The 19219-nt window shown below is 52.9% G+C and overlaps 1 protein-coding gene across 2 annotated transcripts in view; it reads left to right on the top strand.

The window, feature by feature from the left end:
- The window catches only part of CAMK2A (calcium/calmodulin dependent protein kinase II alpha), a 65458-nt gene that overhangs the window by 5025 nt on the left and 41214 nt on the right, over nt 1–19219 (top strand). For both annotated transcript variants that reach the window (XM_067732256.1, XM_067732255.1), the window contains exon 2: nt 11251–11345. In XM_067732256.1, coding sequence (XP_067588357.1) covers nt 11251–11345 — 95 coding nt within the window. The remainder of the gene's footprint in view (nt 1–11250; nt 11346–19219) is intronic.

Below are 19219 nucleotides of genomic sequence, written 5' to 3'. Positions count from 1 at the left end.
CAGCGCCTGCATCCTGTTGCTAGTGCACGAACACACACACACACACACACACACACATGGGTGCATGTGGACGTGCAAGTACACAAACACACTGGCTCCAACAGGGCATCGAGCAAGAGTCTTACCTCCCAGTGCAGGGAGAGCAAGATGATGCTGGCTAGGCTTCTGGGCTGTCTCTCTCTCTCTCTCTCTCTCTCTCTCTTTCTCTCTCTCTCTGCCCTTGCCTCTCGTCCTTCCCTGTGTCTCTCTGGTCTCTGTTTCTTTCTCTCCCCTTCCCTCTTTTTTGTGCTGGTCCCTTGGCCACAGTCCACCCCTCCTGCATGCATGTTGCCCGTGTCACGGTCTCTTCCGAGCCTCTCTCTGGCACAGTAGGAAGCCTCCCTCCCCAGGCCAGCCTGATGCAGCCCCCCGAGCATGTCACAGCCTGCTGACATCCAGCCCAGGCACTAGATCTAGGTCCTCGTGGGGCTTAGCTGCCCACCAAGGCGTCAGGTGGGCCTGTAAGGCCGGTGGGACTTTCTGTGCTGGAAAACGCTGACAGCCCTGGTGTCTTGGCATCACATAAAAGGAGGAACACTTCTGTGACTCTTGCATCCACTCAACAAGTATTTCCTGACAACAGACTCTGTTCCCAGCCCCAGGCTGAGCCCAGCAGATACCACATGCCAGACTTATGTCATCTCTGCCCCTTTGGGGCTTATGGATTAGTGAGAATCTGACATTAATTAAATCACTTCAGATATTATTATTTAAATGCAGCTGGTTAAGGGCTCTGAGCACAAACATGGGGCTATGAGCTGCAAAGAGACCTCAACTAGTTGGAATGAGGGAGGTATCAGGGAAGGCTCCCCTGAGGAGGTGACACTGGGGAGCTGGAAGCTGAATAAGAGTCAGTCAGCGGGAAGAGGGTGGAATAGTGTTCCTCAGAGTGGGAACAGCACAGGCAAAGGCTTTGAGGTGTATATTTTGATGGAGTATGTCAGCCCCAGGGAGGTTGGTGGACCTACTCTTCTTAGGCCTGCTCAACTTGCCTCCAACTTTTGGATGCCTGGGTACTAAAAGGAATATTAAAAACCTATAGAATGTCTAGAAGAGGGGGCCTAGGCAGGGTGGCCAAGGTCTGGAAGCCAAATTAAGTGAGAGAGGACTGAGAAGCTGGGGGAATTTAGCAGGGAGAAAAGACCCCTCGGGGGTGTGTCCTCTCCCCTCATCTCTGCAGGGACATCATGTGGCCCCAGAGATGAGACAAGGCTGCTCTGTGTGGCCCTGGAGGGCAGAGCAGGACCAAATGTGTAACATTTAGAGTAACAAGGAGGTGGGTTTCAGCTCAACGTAAGGAAGAACTTTCCAATGGGCAGAACTGCCCTTCTACCGCCCAGACGGACATGGCCTTGGGAGATAGTGAGCACCCTGCTAGCAGAGATATGCATGCACTTCCACAGCCCTCTTCTCACCCCGTGCCTCCAGTTCCCTCCTGCCCTGCATCCCTGTCCTCGCCTGGTGAGATGCCGTGCTGCAAGCACGAAGTGGGCGACGGTTTCGGGGCCAGAATAGCCTCAGTTCTGCACAGAATACCAAAATGAAGAGTGCTCCCTTGTCTTAGGGACGGGGAAATAAGGCCCAGAGAGGGTCAGGGCCTTGCCTGAGGTCACACCAGCCAGTGACACATGAGGTTTGGGCACTCCAGCCTCCTTCCAGTCCAGTGCTTGGCTTTTTACCCCTTGGAACCTCTCTCTCTGAAGCTCTGAAAGTCTTTGCTGTGTACGTGTCGATGGAGCCAGGCCAGGAGGCCCTTGGAGCTTGGGGAGAAAGCAGACCCTCAGCCTTTTTCCTGCTTTGCCTGCTCTGATCCTGTCACCAAGCTCTGTGGAGATATATATATATATATATATATATATATATATATATATATATATATATATATATATTTACACAGCAGGTTCTTATTAGTTATCCATTTTATACATATTAGTGTATATATGTCAATCCCAATCTCCCAATTCATCACACCACCACCTGTGGATTTTTTTTTTTTTCCTTTTTGTAACCCATTCAAGAAAACCCAGGCATAGCCCAAACAAGGAATATGTTGGAATTTTTGTTGGTTCAATGTTCCCTGCAGCAAAGAGACTCTTCTGGTTCCCAGGCCTTCTGTGTCCCCCACAAGACTTCTGCTGGGTTGGCACACGGCAGGCCTGGGGGGGTGTGCAGGATAGCTTGAAGACACTGTGTCCCTGCAGGATCTTTTGGAGTCTGGAAGTGGGCGGCTGCAGCGGCTTGGGGAGGGATGTGTGGTTTCAGAAAAAGGTCCTAGGATTTTCTGGCTCTCAAATGCTAGTTTGTGGAGTTTGGGGCAGAGCTGCCATGCTGAGCTGGGGAGAAGAGAGAGAAAACGAAGTGGAAGGGGTCCTGAGCTGCCAGCCCCTACCATCTCAGCTTTATTTGCCGTCTGGTGACCTGCATAGCTGTGTTTTGTTTGTTTGTTATTAAGAAATGATACTATTGGGCTTCCCTTGTGGCGCAGTGGTTGAGAGTCCGCCTGCCGATGCAGGGGACACGGGTTCGTGCCCCGGTCCGGGAAGATCCCACATGCCGCGGAGCGGCTGGGCCCGTGAGCCATGGCCACTGAGCCTACGCATCCGGAGCCTGTGCTCCGCAATGGGAGAGGCCACACCAGTGAGAGGCTCGTGAACCCAAAAAAAAAAAAAAAAAAAAAAGAAATGATACTATTGCTTCAAACGAAAAAACTAAAGAGGGCTTAAAAATGATCAACAGTTGATTTCACAGATGGGTAAACTGAGGTCCCCCCAAAAGTGAAGGGAATTGCTTAAAGTATGTAGAGGTGGGTGTTTTGGAAACCAAGATGTTCATTTCATTTCTGAACAAATCTGATCCCAGATTTTTAACTGTCTGAGGAATCTAGGAGCCCTCAGAGAATCTCATATGAGCCACAGTCACCGCTGAAAACACACACTCACTCCAACTCACAGAATGTTGTATAATATTTCCCACAGATCCCCCCACCCTAACGCCCATCTGTGGACCCCAAGTTAGGGCCCTCTGATCCGAGAGTATGGGGTATTGGAAAGAGCAAAAGGCAATGAGTCAGTAGTCCTGGGTTCAAGGTCTTGGCCTCAGTTTTTTTATCTGTAGAATGGGGAGAGAACGGACCTCAATGGCAAGATACTATTGCAGCTTCCGATGTAGCCATATGTGGCCCACGCTCTGACCCCTGCGGTGGAGCTGCTCTGGTGGCCAACCCCAGCTCTGCCCCTTCCCCCAGCCATTCAAACTCCATCTGCTCTGGGTTCCATGCCCCCAGGGCTTGCTCTTTGCCAAGTGATCAGATCAGCTAACCTGGGCTGTAAGTTACTGACCACCAAGAGGTATTGGAAGCTAATCCTCTCAGAGATAACAGGTCTGTATACATTTGAGCAGGAACGTTCCTTTTTTTTTTTTTTTTTGGCCACGTGATGCACCATGTGGCATTTGGGATCTTAGTTCCACAGCTAGGGATTGAACCTGTGCCCCCTGCATTAGGAGCACAGAATCTTACTACCGGACCACCAGGGAAGTCCCGAGCAGGAACTTTCTGAAATCACCCCAGCTTGTCTCAGAGAGGTAGAATGCTTAGGTATATTAACCCAGAGTGGGGAGATTTGGGGGGAGGAGAGTGGACTTTGATTAAGAGGTGCCTATCACATAGCATCCAGGCAAGATGGTGAGTAGCTAGAAATTTGGGACTAGCATTCTGAAGAGAGGAGGGGCGGTATAGAAGCAGATTTCAACCTTGGGTGATAGTCAGTGGCTTTCATCATTTTTGGGGGGGCGGGTGTCAGAGAATCCTCTGTCAAGCTAATGAAAAATATACATCCTCTGCCCAGAACAATGCACAGACATAGAATAAATTTGTTAACGTTTTAGGTGTGTTCGTGAATGCCCAGAGCCTCCCCAGAAATCCCAGCTAATGGTCCTGGGTAGAAGGGATGGAGGGGGAAGAGGTAAGAATGGGTGGAGAGCGAGCAGGGAGCAGCAATGCTGTGGGGAGGAGGAATGAAGAAGTGAAAGCACTGTCAGCAAGTGGCGGGGGCGGTCCGGGGACAGTGTGGCAGAAAGAAGAGGGAAGCTAGGTCTCAAAGCTGGGTGGTCAGTGGGGCAATCAAGGCAGATCAATCAGACCTAGTGGGGGATGCCGGGGCTGGCAGGGGGCTGGGGGGACGGGCCTGGCACAACTTTTCTTCCAGGGAGCCCGGAGGTGGGAACCAGATTGTGGTGGGTTCATGGAGTGTGGGAGGTGGGAAGAGGAGGCGGTGGATGTCGGACACTTGTTCTGGAAGTTTGGCAGCAACAAAGGGAGGAAGGAAGTGGCCCAGGTTGCTGGGTCGAGAGAAACACTCTTACTTTTTCTTCAATTTTTTAAGTTTGGGAGAAGGAAGGTTGTTTATTGTTGCAGAATGTGGGAGACCTGGGTGTGTTTGAGGAAGCAGCCAATGAAGGGAAGACCCTAGAGATTGTCAGGACTCCTGCTCATCAGACCCCCAAGGAGGGCAGAGTGGAGAGGGGGTTCGGTGACTGAAGCCCCGTAAGCAGTGTACCCGTCTGCTGACACCCGCAGGCAAATGCCGTGGGCTCTGGGAGGCTCCGGCATAAAGGAGGGGAGGGTTCCTTTAGGGGAAGTTGGCAGTAACCAGTCTTGGGTATCAGGAACCTCTTCTTATCACTACGTAGCAGACACTTCTCACAGCTGGCCCAGGAGGAAATGGGGCTGGGGCTCCTCATCTCCATTTTTCAAATGGAAGGATAAGCAAGTTGGCAGCCAAGGACCCAGGCCTCCTGAGTCCCCGTCTAATGTTCCTGGTGCCGCCTCTGCAGCCATGTAAGCATTTTGGGGTGTTTTAGGCCAGAGAGGGTGATGAGCCTGCTGTGGGTGGCAGCCAGCAGCTCCCAGGACACTCTGCTTACCAGGCAGCTGAGAAGCAATCTCCCAGGGTGAATCCTGCTTCTCACGGCCCATTAGCACGTCCGCACATTCTCAGCCACACTGGACCCACTATCACGGCAACCTCCCCATCCGTCAGTCGGAGAACCAGGTGCGGCCTCCTTGCCTGCTCATACCCAGGGACAGGCTGCTGGGCCCTGGGGAGCACCCCACCCCCTCACCATGGCCTCCCCACACCTCCTGTCCTGGCTTGCTCCTTCCCCGAGCTTGGCAGACAAGGTCCAATTTGCCTCTGATGATGCTGGCTGTTCTCATCACTTCGGAGATCATGATGCCTATAAAAGGTGTTGTTTCTTGAGCATTTACTATACTCCAGGGACTGGGCTAAACCCACTGCATACCTTACTCTCTCACTGGATCCTTGAAACAGCTGCTCAGGGTGGGTACTATTCTCACTTACATTTTACAGGGGAGGAAATAGTCTTACCAAGGTTAAATAACTTGCTGGTAAGAGGCTGAACCACGATTTGAGCTCTGGTTCGCCTGGTTCAGGAGCGCCTGTTCTTATCCACAGAAAACCTCACTATCCAATATGGTGCTCACTAGTCACTTATAATGATTTAAATGAAATAAAATTAAAAATTCAGTCCTTCAGTCCCACTAGCCACACTTCAAATGCTCTATAGCCATATGAGGCTAGTGCCTGTCACAATGGACAACACAGAGTATTTCCATCATCACAGAAAGTTCTGTTGGACAGCTCGCTACAGAATATTGAAGGTGGAAAGGCCTGTGTACCTTTTAGCCCCACGCCCACCCCACCCCCCAAGTTGCAGATGAAGAATTTGATGCCCACGCTGGGCCGGACCCCTGCCCAAGACCTCCCAGCAGGGCTGAGAGCTGAGGTCTCGTCCCTCCAGTGTCTATCTTACACACACACCCCTCCCTGCCCACATTCTGTGACCCTCTCCTAACACGGGTACTTACCCAGGGTGACGCACGTGTGCTTTGTCACACCCAGAGCCTCTTGACATCACATACACAAGGGCACTGATGGGCTGCTGACACACACCTGTGGGCAGACACCCCCCCCCCGAACACTTTGCACCCAGGAACGCTGTCACAGGCACTCCCAGTACCCCCCCATGGACATCCCCCACTCACGTAGGGCCCTCGCTTGCAGGCCTCATCCCTTCCTCTTGGGACCCCTGGTCGCTCCCTCCCACCCTGCCCTCCCCACCTTGGCCTCCTCCCCTTTTCCACCCTGTCCTGTTTCCAGGCTCCTACCCACCCACCCACTGGCCACCTGCTCAGCTCAGGGCCGTGGGTGGAGTGGGTTGGCTCTTCCTTTTGCCAAGGCTGCTGGGCTGTGGCCACTGGCTCATGCGGGACGAGAATGCAGAAACATGCCTTTTTTAAACAAAAGATAAAAAAGAGAGGAAGTTAGGGCTGCGAACTTGCTGCCTACACTCTCATTTTGCTGCAGATTCTCCTCTGCCCCTCCTCTCCCTGATCCCCAGCACCGGGACAGGCAGGGAGGAGCCTTTCCACTTGTGGATGGAGACCTGAGGCTGTGTGGGTAGAAAGAGGGGCTCCTTGGCCCAGACCCTTTCCTCGCCCCATTCAGGCATTTGTGTACCTGGTACTGTGCCCAGTGTTTTGCATGTGTTACCTCCCTTAACCTCCCCAACAAACCCAGGAAGGAGATATTATTATAGACCACATTTTATAGGAGGAAACAGACAGTTGAAGGGCCAAGTTCAATATCACACAGTCGGGGCTCAGTCACGATCAGATCACAGGGCTTTGTGAGCCCAGAACCCCTGCTTTTTAGGGTCACACTCTCTTGCCTTTGGTGGAGTCAGAAGAACAAGGGCAGGTGACCTGGATTCTCTTCACAGCCTCGACAAGATTGTGCCTGCTCCCTTAAGGCTTCAGTTTCCTGATCTGTGAAATAGGGGATCATAATTCCAACTTCACAGGGTTGCTGTGAGGGCCAAGGAGCTCAGTGGTGAATGTGCATTTGAAGGGAGGACATCTTCTGGGTATGTGAGAGGCTGGTGTTCTCTGGATCAGTAGCCCTGAACTGGATTTGATAAACTCCTCGCTCTGAGAATCTGCTAAAAGCTATGCATTCTTGCCCCAGAAAAAAATGCATATGCCTACGTTCAGAGACACAGTGTTCCTGCAGCTGCTCCGCCCTTGGCCTGGACCCCTAGTTAGAGCCTGGGATTTACACAAATCTTGGTGCTGTGTTTTGAGGAGGAAGTTCAGCAAGCGTGCCTTCTCTTGTTTTATAGACATGGCTCTTAGTCCTCAGCTCCTGGGGCAGAGCCCAGGGTCATAGAGCCTCTTGAGCCTCTCTGCACAGAGCCCCATGTGATGGCCCCTCAATGCTGATTTCTAGGGGGACCAGGCATTTAGAAGGACTTCCCCAGAAGGCGGGCAGGGCAGTGCCAAGCTGGCTGGGAAGCAATCACTTGGGCAGCCTGTTAACTGAAAATACTGATTTCTGGGCCTGCATCTGAAGGTTCTGATTTGGTAGGTCTGGGAGATGCCTTGGAATATGTTTTTTTGTTTGTTTTTTTGAAATTTATTTTTGGCTGCATTGGGTCTTCGTGGCTGCGTGTGGGCTTTCTCTAGTTGCCGCGAGCGGGGACTACTCTTCATTGCGGTGCGTGGACTTCTCACTGCGGTGGCTTCTCTTGCTGCAGAGCACGGGCTCTAGGCGTGTGGGCTTCAGTAGTTGTGGCATGCGGGCTCAGTAGCTGTGGCTTGCGGCTCTAGAGCGCAGGCTCGGTAGTTGTGGCTCACGGGCTTAGTTGCTCCACGGCATGTGGGATCTTCCCGGACCAGGGCTCGAACTCGTGTCCCCTGCATTGGCAGGCGGATTCTTAACCACTGCACCACCAGGGAAGTCCGGGAATCTTTTAAAAAGAGATGGCGCATTGGTTAAGAATCCGCCTGCCAATGCAGGGGACACGAGTTCGAGCCCTGGTCCGGGAAGATCCCACATGCCGTGGAGCAACTAAGCCCGTGCGCCACAACTACCGAGCCTGCGCTCTACAGCCGCGAGCCACAGCTACTGAGCCCACGCGCAGCAACTGCTGAAGCCCGTACGCCTAGAGCCCATGCTCTGCAGCAAGAGAAGCCACCGCAATGAGAAGCCCACGCACCGCAACGAAGAGTAGCCCCCGCTCGCCGCAACTAGAGAAAGCCCGCACGCAGCCACGAAGACCCAATGCAGCAAAAAAAAAAAAGATTCCCAAGGCATTCTGAAACAGCCTGTTTGATAACCATCGATCTAATGTCTTTATCTAGAATGGAGTTTTGTTTCTCTAGTGGAGAAATTATATTTCTCCCTCCCTGCCTCACATCCTCCCTTTCTCCCTCACTCTATCCATCCATCCCTCCATCCAAGTTAATTAAACTCCAACTCTGGCCCAAGCATGAGCTAGATGCTGGTGAGTGAGACAAGCCCTCCTTCTCTGCTCCTCCTCTCCCTGGAGTTCACAAAACCTTTCCCAGAAGTGACCCCTTGAAACATTCTCTCTCCTGGGGCTTCTGAGAATCATGGCCTCCCACTGGGCAGAAACCTCCCTGTTTGGGTAGGGTGGGCACCTTTGAGAGACCAGTGTGCTCACCTTCCTCAGATGCCTGTTCCTATTCCTAAAACCCCAGACTGAAATCTTCTCCCCGTCTCATTTGAGAACCTCTCACCTAAATCTGCCTCCTGTTCCTAGAGTAACATTTATGGAGGCCCTGTTGGTAGGTAGCATTGGGTACCTGTGCATGGGTGTGGAGAACATTCCAGTCCTGGCCCTCAGGAACCCTCCATCTGGTGGACAGACAAGCTGAACGAGCAAGCACAGTCCTAGGCTAGATGGGGAGGTGTGGGGTGCTCTGGGAGCACAAACAGCGGGACATGTCGCCAGGAGGCTTCTCAGGGAGGGGCACCCGGTCTGCTGCTCTCTCCAGGTGGAGGACAGGCAGGGCTGCACACCCCACGGACAGTCTGTTGCTGTGCCCATGAATTCTGGCCTTCCTCAGCTTTCCTACGAGGTCATATTTCCTGGTCTCTAGCCCTCCTCCCAGATCTTTCTTACTTATCCTTCGCCACAGTTTCCCACCCATTCCCTTCATGCTGCACGGACACGAAGAAGCCGGTGACACAACGCCCAGGGGTGTGTGTAGGGCAAGCATCTCCGCCAGCCTGCGGGCTTTGCCGGTGCCTGCCAGCGTCCGCCCCAGCTCCCATCAGCCTCATTTTTGTGGCTTGGACCTGCCTGTGTGCTTAGGAGAGGGGATCAAAGTTTGGAGGATATGGTGGGGTGAGGCCATTTCAGGAACCTGGGCATTCAGGCCAGCAAGCGGCAGGCTCCCTGGGTGGAAGAGAAGCCAAAAACCTGGGGGAGGAAATACCTGAGTTCTAGACATGACATGGCCTGTGTGACCTTGAGCAATCAATCTACCCTGAGCTACACTGAAGCTCAAAATCTTGGGCTCCGCCTCAGACTTAAGGAATCAGAATCTGCCTTTTAAACAAGATGCCTGGGTAATTCATACGCACATTAAAACTGGGGAAGGCTGCCCAGGAGACTTGCTTCTTGACATTAGCCTGTGGTTAAGGTGGTAATGGTGGTGACCACAGGTAGTGTCTGGCCCCTTAGGGGGCCTCCTCTGTGATGTGAAGGGGTTGGACCAGCTGACCTTTGTGGTGGAGGGTATAACATGGCACCTAGATGACGGATCTAGCCCTCAAACTAGTTTTGTTTGGCAAAATACTGTGTTTAAATTTTTTGGAATAAGGTACCAGTATTTAAAAATTGGGAAATGTCACGAAAATACCCAGACTTCCAGTTTTTCTCGAAAAATCAAACAATCTGGGAAATGGGCCACATTCCACATGGCAACAATGTCTTCTATGAGCAGTGAAACCAACAGCCCTTGCTCCAAGTTCTCCCAGCCACGAATACGTTGAAGATAAAAACCCAGGAGTCTCTTAAAACATGAAAAACTGCTCAGCTTCGCTCTTGATATGAAAATTCCAAATCAAATCTGCACTGAGTCACCACGTTCCACATCTCACTAGCAAAGATATGAAAGTTTGATAACACGTTGTGTTGACAAGGGTGGAGGAAAATGGTCCCCTCACATCCTAGTGCGAAAGTAAGTTGGTACACCTCTAAGATGGATCATCTCTCATTATCTATCAGAATTACCACACAACACCTACCCTTTGACCAAATAATACCAGTTCTAGAATTTTAGTCGAAGACACTTATACACATGGGAAATGTAATTGTAATGCACGCATACAAGGTTAGTCATTGCAGCACTGTTTGTAATAGCTATAGATCGGAAGTAACCTAACTGCCCATCGACAGGGGACTGGCTAGGTAAGTTATAGGACAGCCACATGATTAAATGAGGAACTCTTTTTTAAAAAACATTTATTTATTTTTAAATTTTTATTGGAGTAGAGTTGATTTACAATAGGAACTCTTTATGTTATAATACAGAAGGAGGATCTCTAAAAAATTTCTGGGGCTTCCCTGATGGCGCAGTCGTTGAGAGTCTGCCTGCTGATGCAGGGGACACGAGTTTGTGCCCTGGTCCGGGAAGATCCCACATGCCGCGTTGCGGCTGGGCCCGTGAACAATGGCTGCTGAGCCTGCGCATCCTGCGCGTCCGGAGCCTGTGCTCCGCGGCGGGAGAGGTCACGGCAGTGAGAGGCCCGCGTACCGCCAAAAAAAAAAAAAAAAAAAAAAATTTCTGAAAAAGAGGAGAATGTAGAACAGCATGCAAGGTCCAGTATCCAGTATTGCGGAGAGTATCTGTGGAAAGATGCTCTGGTAACACTGGCCATCTCTTGGGAGGGGACTTTGGAGACTAGTGTACAGGGATGGGGAGGACTCTTTTAACTATCTACACTTTTGTACCTTTTGAACTTTGAACCATGTCAATGTGTTACCTACTCAAAGAATAAAAAACTGAAAATTTCCAGGGACCTAGATTCTGTGATTCTAACACTGCATGATTCTAATGTTTTAGAATTTGGTGAACCTAACTTATTAGGACTCTACAAGTCTCATGTCTCATGAGGCCAGCTCCTAAAGATTTACTACCAGTGGTTCGCCTGGGTCTCCGGGCCTGCTCCGTCCCTGAATCGGGCCCCAGCAGCCCCTACGAGCCCAAGCAGCACTGAGCGAGGGCTCCCTCCCAGCACGGTGCAGCTGCACGAACTGTGGTGTCTCTTGGGAACGCAGCCCTTGGGCCCTCCCTCACCCTCTTTGCCTTCTCTGTCCTAGGGGAGCCTTCTCAGTGGTGCGCAGGTGTGTGAAGGTGCTGGCTGGCCAGGAATATGCTGCCAAGATCATCAACACTAAGAAGCTCTCGGCCAGAGGTAGGCGGTGGATCCGTGCCTGGCCTGCCCTCCGGGGCTCTCCTCCCTTCAGCCCTCCCTCTACCCCTTGGGTTAGAACCAGGATCTGGGTCTGTCCGCCTGGATGTTGCTGCTGTCAGAGGTGGGGGCTCTTCTTCCTGTGGGTATGATGAGAATAGACACCTCCATATTCCTTCCTTAGAGGGTCTGGGCTGGAGGCCACAGCCTCTCCCACAAGCCAGGCTCTCTGCCCCTCATCCACCCGTGCAGGTAAAGACTAAGGTGCTCGGTAGGCCTTCCTTTCCCTGCTTTTCTGCCGCTTGCCTCCATTCTCACCGCCAGACCTCTGTACCTACCTTTCTCTCTACCTGGATGCTCTTACCTGGCTCCTTACAAGGATAGCTCTTTCTCAACCTTCAGGTCTCAGTTCAATGTCACATCCTTGGAGAGACTTCCCTGACCCCCAGACCTGAGGGGGACTTCCCCATTTTATATCTCTCATTACTGTTTCCTCTCTTTGTGGCTTTCTATCAACCTGGAGCTATCCCATTGACTGGCTTGGTGCCTTGTTTAATATCTATGTTCCCTCATGACCATGAGCACCAAGAAGGTGGAAGTGGGTCTCATTCCCTACATACGCCCAGCACCTAGGACGGCGCCCGACGCGTCTGGGGGCTCAACCAGTGTCCCGTGAACTCCAAGTGCACTCAGCTTCAACCAATCCAGTCCACCCTCTGGTCCCTATATACTCCCTTGGACGGTGGCTTCCAAGCCTGGAATCCCCTGGAGAGCTTCAAACACTCCTGATGCCTGGATCCTGCAGGTTGCGATTTAATTAGTCTGGGCTGCGACTTGGGTTTTGGAAATGATCCCCAGGTAATTCTAATTAGGAAGTGGTCCTAAACCAGTAACATCAGCAACACCAGGAGACTGTTAGGAATGCAAATTCATGATTCCAGATATAAGGAATCAGAACCGCATTTTTTTTTGTTTTGTTTTGGTTTTTGTTTGGTTTTTTTGCGGTATGCGGGCCTCTCACTGCCGCGGACCCCACCCCGCTGTGGAGCACAGGCTCCGGACGTGCAGGCCCAGCGGCCATGGCTCACGGGCACAGCTGCTCCGCGGCATGTGGGATCCTCCCGGACCGGGGCACGAACCCGTGTCCCCTGCATCGGCAGGTGGACTCCCAACCACTGCGCCACCAGGGAAGCCCCAGAATCGCATTTTAACAAGACACTGGTGATTTGTATGGATGTTAAAACTTGGAACGCCTGCACAGAAGCTTTGCTTCTCGCCCTTAGCATGTGGTTAGGGCGGTAATGGTGGTGACCATAGTCAGCACGTTGGGGAGGATTATCTACAAAGATCTCCGCGCTAGGGCTTCCCTGGTGGCGCAGTGGTTGAGGGTCCGCCTGCCAATGCAGGGGACATGGGTTCGTGCCCCGGTCCGGGAAGATCCCACATGCCGCGGAGCGGCTGGGCCCGTGAGCCATGGCCGCTGAGCCTGCGCGTCCCGAGCCTGTGCTCTGCAACGGGAGAGGCCACAACGGTGAGAGGCCCACGTACCGGAAAAAAAAGATCTCCGCTCTGAATGGTGGGTCTTTGCTGCCTTGGGGACCCCCAGTGGGTGGAGGACGTTCTGTTGGGTGAGGCGGGTACACGTGCGGTCTGTGCAGCCCATGGCTTGTGCAGTGTGGAAGACATCGTGTGAGGGATTGGTGAAGTGTCCAGGTGTTTGCCTGGCATAGTGGCAGCTGTGTCTGGGCCAGGGCCCAGCAGGTGTGGATTTCACAGAGGCTGGCACAGGATGCACACTGTCCCCCGCAGGCCTCCCAGCATGTTCCGTGTTGGACTGTGTGCTGCTGCCTTTCATCTCTCTGGCTCAGTGTTGCTGGGAGCCCAGTGCTTTCTCCTAGTTACTGAACCCCGCCCATAGGCAGACCAGTGTCCTTCAGGGAGGAGAGGCTGGGCTGGGGGTGGGGGGGGTGCTCTGAAGACCAGGGCCCGCCGTGCCACACAGTCCACATGAACGCTGGCGTGGAAGGGCGAGACCTGTGGAAGGTCGAGGGCCAGAGCTGGGGGCAGGGAGCCAGGGCTGGCAGGAAGGCCAGTAGGAGGGCTGCCTCACCCAATTGCTGGGACTTGCCTTGCCGTTGCTGTGTGACTAGTGGCTGTCTGGTGCCCTCTCTGTGCTTTACATCACTATTGATCAAGGGAGATGTCGCAATCCCTGAGATACAGAAGGGGCGGGACTAGAGCCACGGCTTGGGGTGATTGGTTGGGTTGCCCCCAAAATGAGGGAGGGTCAGAAACCAAGGTCTTGGGACTTCCCTGGTGGTCCAGTGGTTAAGGCACTCCTGCCTTCCAATGTGGGGGGTGCAGGTTCGATCCCTGGTAGGGGAGCTAAGATCCCACATGACTTGTGGCCAAAAAACCAAAATATAAAACAGAAGCAATATTGTAACAAATTCAATACAGACTTTAAAAATGGTCCACATCAAAAACATCTCAAAAAAAAAAAAAAGAAAGAAAGAAAGAAACCAAGGTCCTCCCTGGATTCTGGGGAATCTTGGGCCAGTTCACCACATTCTCAGAGCCACATCCACACAAGCACACGACAGAAAGAGACAGATGCATATGGGGGGCATGGAGGGAGCATTGCCTATTTTCTGGAAGGTGACTAAGCGTTCCAGGGACAGTGTAGACTCTGGGCTGTGCAGTAACTGCCCCCTCTCTGGATCTCAGGGGCCTTTGAGCTCCTGGGAGGAAGGCGCTCAGGCCTAGGTGAATGTGAAGGGTGGGAGTGGGGAGCTTCTGAGAGAACCTTCCCGAAGAAGTCTGCCAACTGCCAACGCGTTTCTCCCCAGCAGGAGATGAGGGGCAGAGCTTCTTTTAGCAGGTTTCTTTGTTTGCCGCTCACAGTGCCTGGGGTGGGGACTGGTTTGATGCTGAATATTTGCCAACACGTTTCAAGCTTCTCCTGCTGGCACTCCCCCCACCCCCCCCCCACCCCCGTGACTTTGGCAGTTCCCAGAGGGGGGGCACGCCCCCGTGGGGTGTCGCTTCACTCCCCAGGGAGCTGTGTCTTCCCCTTCTCCACGGGGTCAGCCTCTTCTATCAAGCGTTTCCCAAACCCCGGAGAGAATTTTTGTGTCTATTTTTAAACTACTCTTTTATATAAAATGCTCATAGTATAAACAATTCGAGGAAGCCATAAAGACATGAAATGAAGGTAAAAATATTTTCCTGTCCCAGTCCCTGCCAAATCCCCCTGGGGGCCTTTTGAAAAATACAGCTGCCCCAGTTCCACCCCTGAGGGTGTGGGATTCAGGAGGGGAGGCCCAAGCTCTTGCATTTAAAAAGTCCTGTCAGCAGTGACAACAGCCAGTACATGCTCAGCGCCAGCTCACTGCCAGGGGCTCTGGAAGCTTCCTAGCTATAGCCTCGCCAGGCAGGCACACACAGAATTCATCAACGTTTTAGGGCACGCTGGGCAAGCGGATGTGGCTGGTGCCGCCAGAGGTGAGTGGCCCTCATACAGCGACCTCCGTTAGCCCCACTGTCCACCTGAGCGCTGAGGGGTCACTTCCTCGGCTCCCCGGCCATCAGTCCCAGGACGCTGGGTGGGAAGCACGGGGTGAGATCATTCAGGCTGCCCCTGAGCTTCAGGTCCATGCAAGGGAGCCTTCGAAGAGGCAGTAAGACACGTCTTTCCAGTCTCTCTCATCTCCTTCCCCACCCCTGCCCGGCACTCCTGGCCCTCGGGATTATTTCTCCAACTTCCTAGGATCGGGAGGCTTGTTGAAGACCTGTGGGGGGAGGGGACATTTTCTGTTCCGAGACTCAGAGGTCTATTTTCTGCCCTGGTTCCTGTGCCTCTAGCCAGAATCCCGCTGCCCACCTGCCTGCTAGAACCCACCCCCTCTGCAGGCAGAGCCCTCAGGCTGCCTGACTGCACTTCCCGGGGCTCTGCTTTGCCCCGCTCTGCCCTGCTGGTACTGTTTGGCCCCAGGAACCTCTCCCCAGAGTTTCCACCCACCTGCTGCCTGCCGAGCTCTGGGCAGGGCTGGCCCCCTTAACCCCAATATCTTGCCCCCAGGCCTGCCCCAAGGGACAGAGGGAGAATCTTCACAAAGCATTTATCATAATGGGCATTGGGAGCAAGTCTTCCTGGTACCCAGGCAGGAGGCTGCAGACTAGCTTCTCTCAGACCCCTCACCGTCATGGGCCTCTACTGAGCTGGATGGATTAATTTATCAATTATGAGAACGGGAGGCAATATAGTACAGTAATTATGAACATGAGTTGAAATCCCAGCTCTGCCACTTCTTGGCTATGGGAACTTGGACAAGCTGCTGTGTGGCTCTAGGCCCTGGGAACAAGGCAGAGACCCACAGACAAGGTCTTGCTCTCATTGCACCTGTTTTCTACAGGAGGGAGACTGAAAAGAACATTAAACACACAAGTAAGCTGGGTAATTTCAGGTAGCAATGAGTGTTACAAAGAAAATAAGACAGGGTAATGGGGAAGTGATGGGGCTGGAGGGACATTCAGAAAAGGCAGCCGGGGAAGCTCTCTGAGGAGCTGACATTGTGCTGGGACCTGCCTGAAAAGGAGGCAGCCATGAGAAGACCCAGGAGAAGAGTGTTCCAGGCAGAGGGCGCATCAGGTGCAAAGGCCCTGAGGTGGGAAGGGGCTTGCAGTGCCTGAGGCCGCAAAGGAGGCCAGTGTGGCTGGAGCTTCAAGGCCAAGATGAGGTCGGACCCAGCACCCAGCAGTCTTCCTGGATGTGGTGAGGAGTTTGGATTGTATTATAAGTACATTAGGAAGCTGTCGGCAAGTTTGAAGTCAGTATCTAATTTATATTTTAATAAGAGGTCTGTGGCTGCCCAGGACTATTGGCTGGGGGTTGGGGGGAGTGTTCAGGAGTAGTTTCTCAGAGCTCTGAGTTGTAATAAGCCTTGATCACCTTGATGACCACCTTGATTTTGATAAAGAGACTGCTCCTTTAGCACTGGGCCTCAGTTTCTCCATCTGCCTAATGGAGCAAGGCCTCAGAGGTCAAGAGGAACTCAGTCCCTACGTTTCTTGAGGTTCCCTACATATTAGAAAATGAAAACATTTCAGAGTTACAAAAGTTATTGTATAAAGTACATGTTTACATTCAACAAATTAATGATTTTAGCGCTGAAATTTGCAATGCAGTGTAATTGTACTATGCACAAGATGATTACAAGATTTATAAAAAGAATTAGTTCCTAGCTTTTCCAGCAGTGAGGTCTGGTAACCAGGCACATTTTCTTTTTTTAAAAACTAAATTTATTTATTTATTTATTTTTGGCTGCGTTGGGTCTTCGTTGCTGTGCGCGGACTTTCTCTAGTTGCGGTGAGCGGGGGCCACTCTTCGATGCGGTGCGCGGGCTTCTCATTGCAGTGGCTCCTCTTGCTGCAGAGCACGGACTCTAGGCTCGTGGGCTTCAGTAGTTGTGGCTCGCGGGCTCCAGAGCACAGGCTCAGTAGTTGTGGCGCACGGACTTAGCTGCTCCACAGCATGTGGGATCTTCCCAGGCCATGGCTCGAACCCGTGTCCCCTGTTTTGGCAGGTGGATCCTTAACCACTGAGCCACCAGGGAAGTCCCCAGGCACACATTTGAACTGTGTGACGAACGTTTTCTTCTTTCAATCCTGTCAGTGTACCTCTGCTCCCGGGTGACCTCGCGTGGAGAAAAACATCAGAATTCTGGATTTAGATCCTTTATCCCTTGAATGTGTAGCCTGGGTCAGGAGGCCCCCAGCCCCCACTGATAGGCCCCACTTTGAGCTGCCTGGTTTCTGGTTCTGCTGGGGATGGGTGGGTGGGGGGCAGGGTTTGGAGCTGGGGAGGGTCCAGCCTTCCTCAGCTCAGGGATGGACCTTGACCAGCCCTGGATGGGGATCCCCCTCCTTTGCCTGGGAATCAGCTTTCCTCCCCCTGCCCTGGAGGATATGGAAGGATGCAGAGAGGGAAGAGGAACCGGGGGATACCCCTAAGCCTGGACCAGCCTCCCCTCCCCTAGCCTGTAGCCGCCTTTAGCTGGGGAGTGGAGCTTCCACTCTATGGAAGAAGGATTGGTCTTAATTGCTTTGCTGATGGAAAAGCCACATGTTAGTATTGATCTTGGTTTCTGCAGCCCTTGGAGGATGGCTGGTGATTCCTCTAATGGAGGGGGAAGGGGAGAGGGAAGCTGGCTGCCTGGAGACAGGGCTGGGACTTTCTCCATCCTCATCATCCTCCCTGGTGCCCACCTGCTTTGGAGGGGCCATTCAGAGACAGGGGTTCTAGTCCTGGCTCCGCTTCTGAGTGTCTGTGTGAGTTCCCTCCTCTGGGCCTCAATTTTCCCATTCGGGAATAGGGGGCAGGTGGAGGAGGTGGTGATGAGTCAGGGTGTGGAAAATGGGACAGCACCGGGTTGTTTTTTGTTGTTGTTTTGTTTTGTTTTTTGCCGTGACACACGGCTTGCGGGATCTCAGTTCTCTGACCAGGGACTGAACCTGGGCCACAGCAGTGAAGGCCCGGAATCCTAACCACCAGGCCGCCAGGGAACTCCCTGACTTAAGGTTTTAAAGCTTACGCCTGGAGCCTGACTGCCTGAGTACAAAGCGTGCGGCCACTGCTCACCACAGTGTGACCTTGGGCCAGATACTTAATCTCTCTGAACCTCTGTTCCCTCCTCTGTAAAGCCAGCACAGTGGTAGCGCCATCCTCAGAGGACTGTCATGAGGGCTTACATAGTCTACATTTGCGACTGGCTCCTTTTATATACTGTTTTGTTTTTTAAAATTAAGGCATTAAATACCAAATTGGAGAAAAGCACCAAAAAGGAAATTGCAAAATGCTTAAAATGGGGACAGTGATGCCCATAGCCCAGGGCTGTTGGGAGGACTGAGTGGGGTCATGGGTGTGCTTGCTCTCAGCAGCCTCAGTATCAGGGACCACAGGTGCAGACCCCAAGCAAGGCCTCTCTCCCAGGTGGGCAGGGAAATCCAGGGGATTTGGACAAACGTCCTGAGAAGCAGGTGGGAGATCTCTGAGTAAGCCCTGAGGCTGCCATGGCCAAGTTCTACCTGCAGATTCTTTGGGGCTCTCTGTGTCCCTGGTCCCAGCTCCTCTCACGGGAGGCGGCTTCTGTGAATTAATATGGCCCTTCTCCTGCAGAGAATTCCCACTCCCTTAGAAAGTTTCGTTCATTCAGTCGTTTGTTCTTTCATTCAGTTATTCCTTGAGCACCTACTATGGGCCAGGCATTTGGGTAGATGCCACAGGCACAACAGAGACCAAGTCCTCGTCCTCAAGGACAGCGATCTCCCTGAGACAGAATGGGACGTGCTGTCCAGGGGCCCCGAGAGCACAGAGGAGGAGCCCCTACCAGCTGGTAGTCAGGGCAGGCTGCCAGGAAAGGGCGACATCGAAGGATGGGTAGGAGTGAATGACAGCCGGTGAGGAACAGGTGGGAGGCCGAGAGGGAGCTTTCCAAGCTGAGAGAACCGCGTGTGCGAAGGCTCCAGAGTGGGAGGGCTGAGCAGCGCGTGCCTGGAGAGGTGAAGTTCAGCAGTTCAGTCCGTCTGGGGTGTAGTGTGAGGGGCAGGGCTGGAGGAGGGGCAGCTGGAGCCTGTTGTGGGAGTGGGGATGTTCCAGGCTGCCTGGAGCTTGGCTCTGATACAGGAAAGAGATGCCCCTCGTTTGAGAGCCCTGAAAGCCAAGGGAGGGGAAGGGACTTCTGCGTCACTGCAAACCCAGCCTCCCTCCCTTTCGCTGCAGCCCACTGCCTTCCTGGAGGACCCAGAAGCTCTGCCCAAAAGGCGGACGAGCTTGCCCGGGGCCCAGGTGCTGCCCTGGGAGGTGGAGGCTGTGAGGA

The sequence above is a fragment of the Pseudorca crassidens genome, chromosome 3 (genome assembly GCF_039906515.1).
Source record: "Pseudorca crassidens isolate mPseCra1 chromosome 3, mPseCra1.hap1, whole genome shotgun sequence".
NCBI lineage: Eukaryota > Metazoa > Chordata > Mammalia > Artiodactyla > Delphinidae > Pseudorca > Pseudorca crassidens.
Note: the sequence above shows the minus strand (reverse complement) of the source record. Positions and strands in the feature narration are given on the sequence as shown.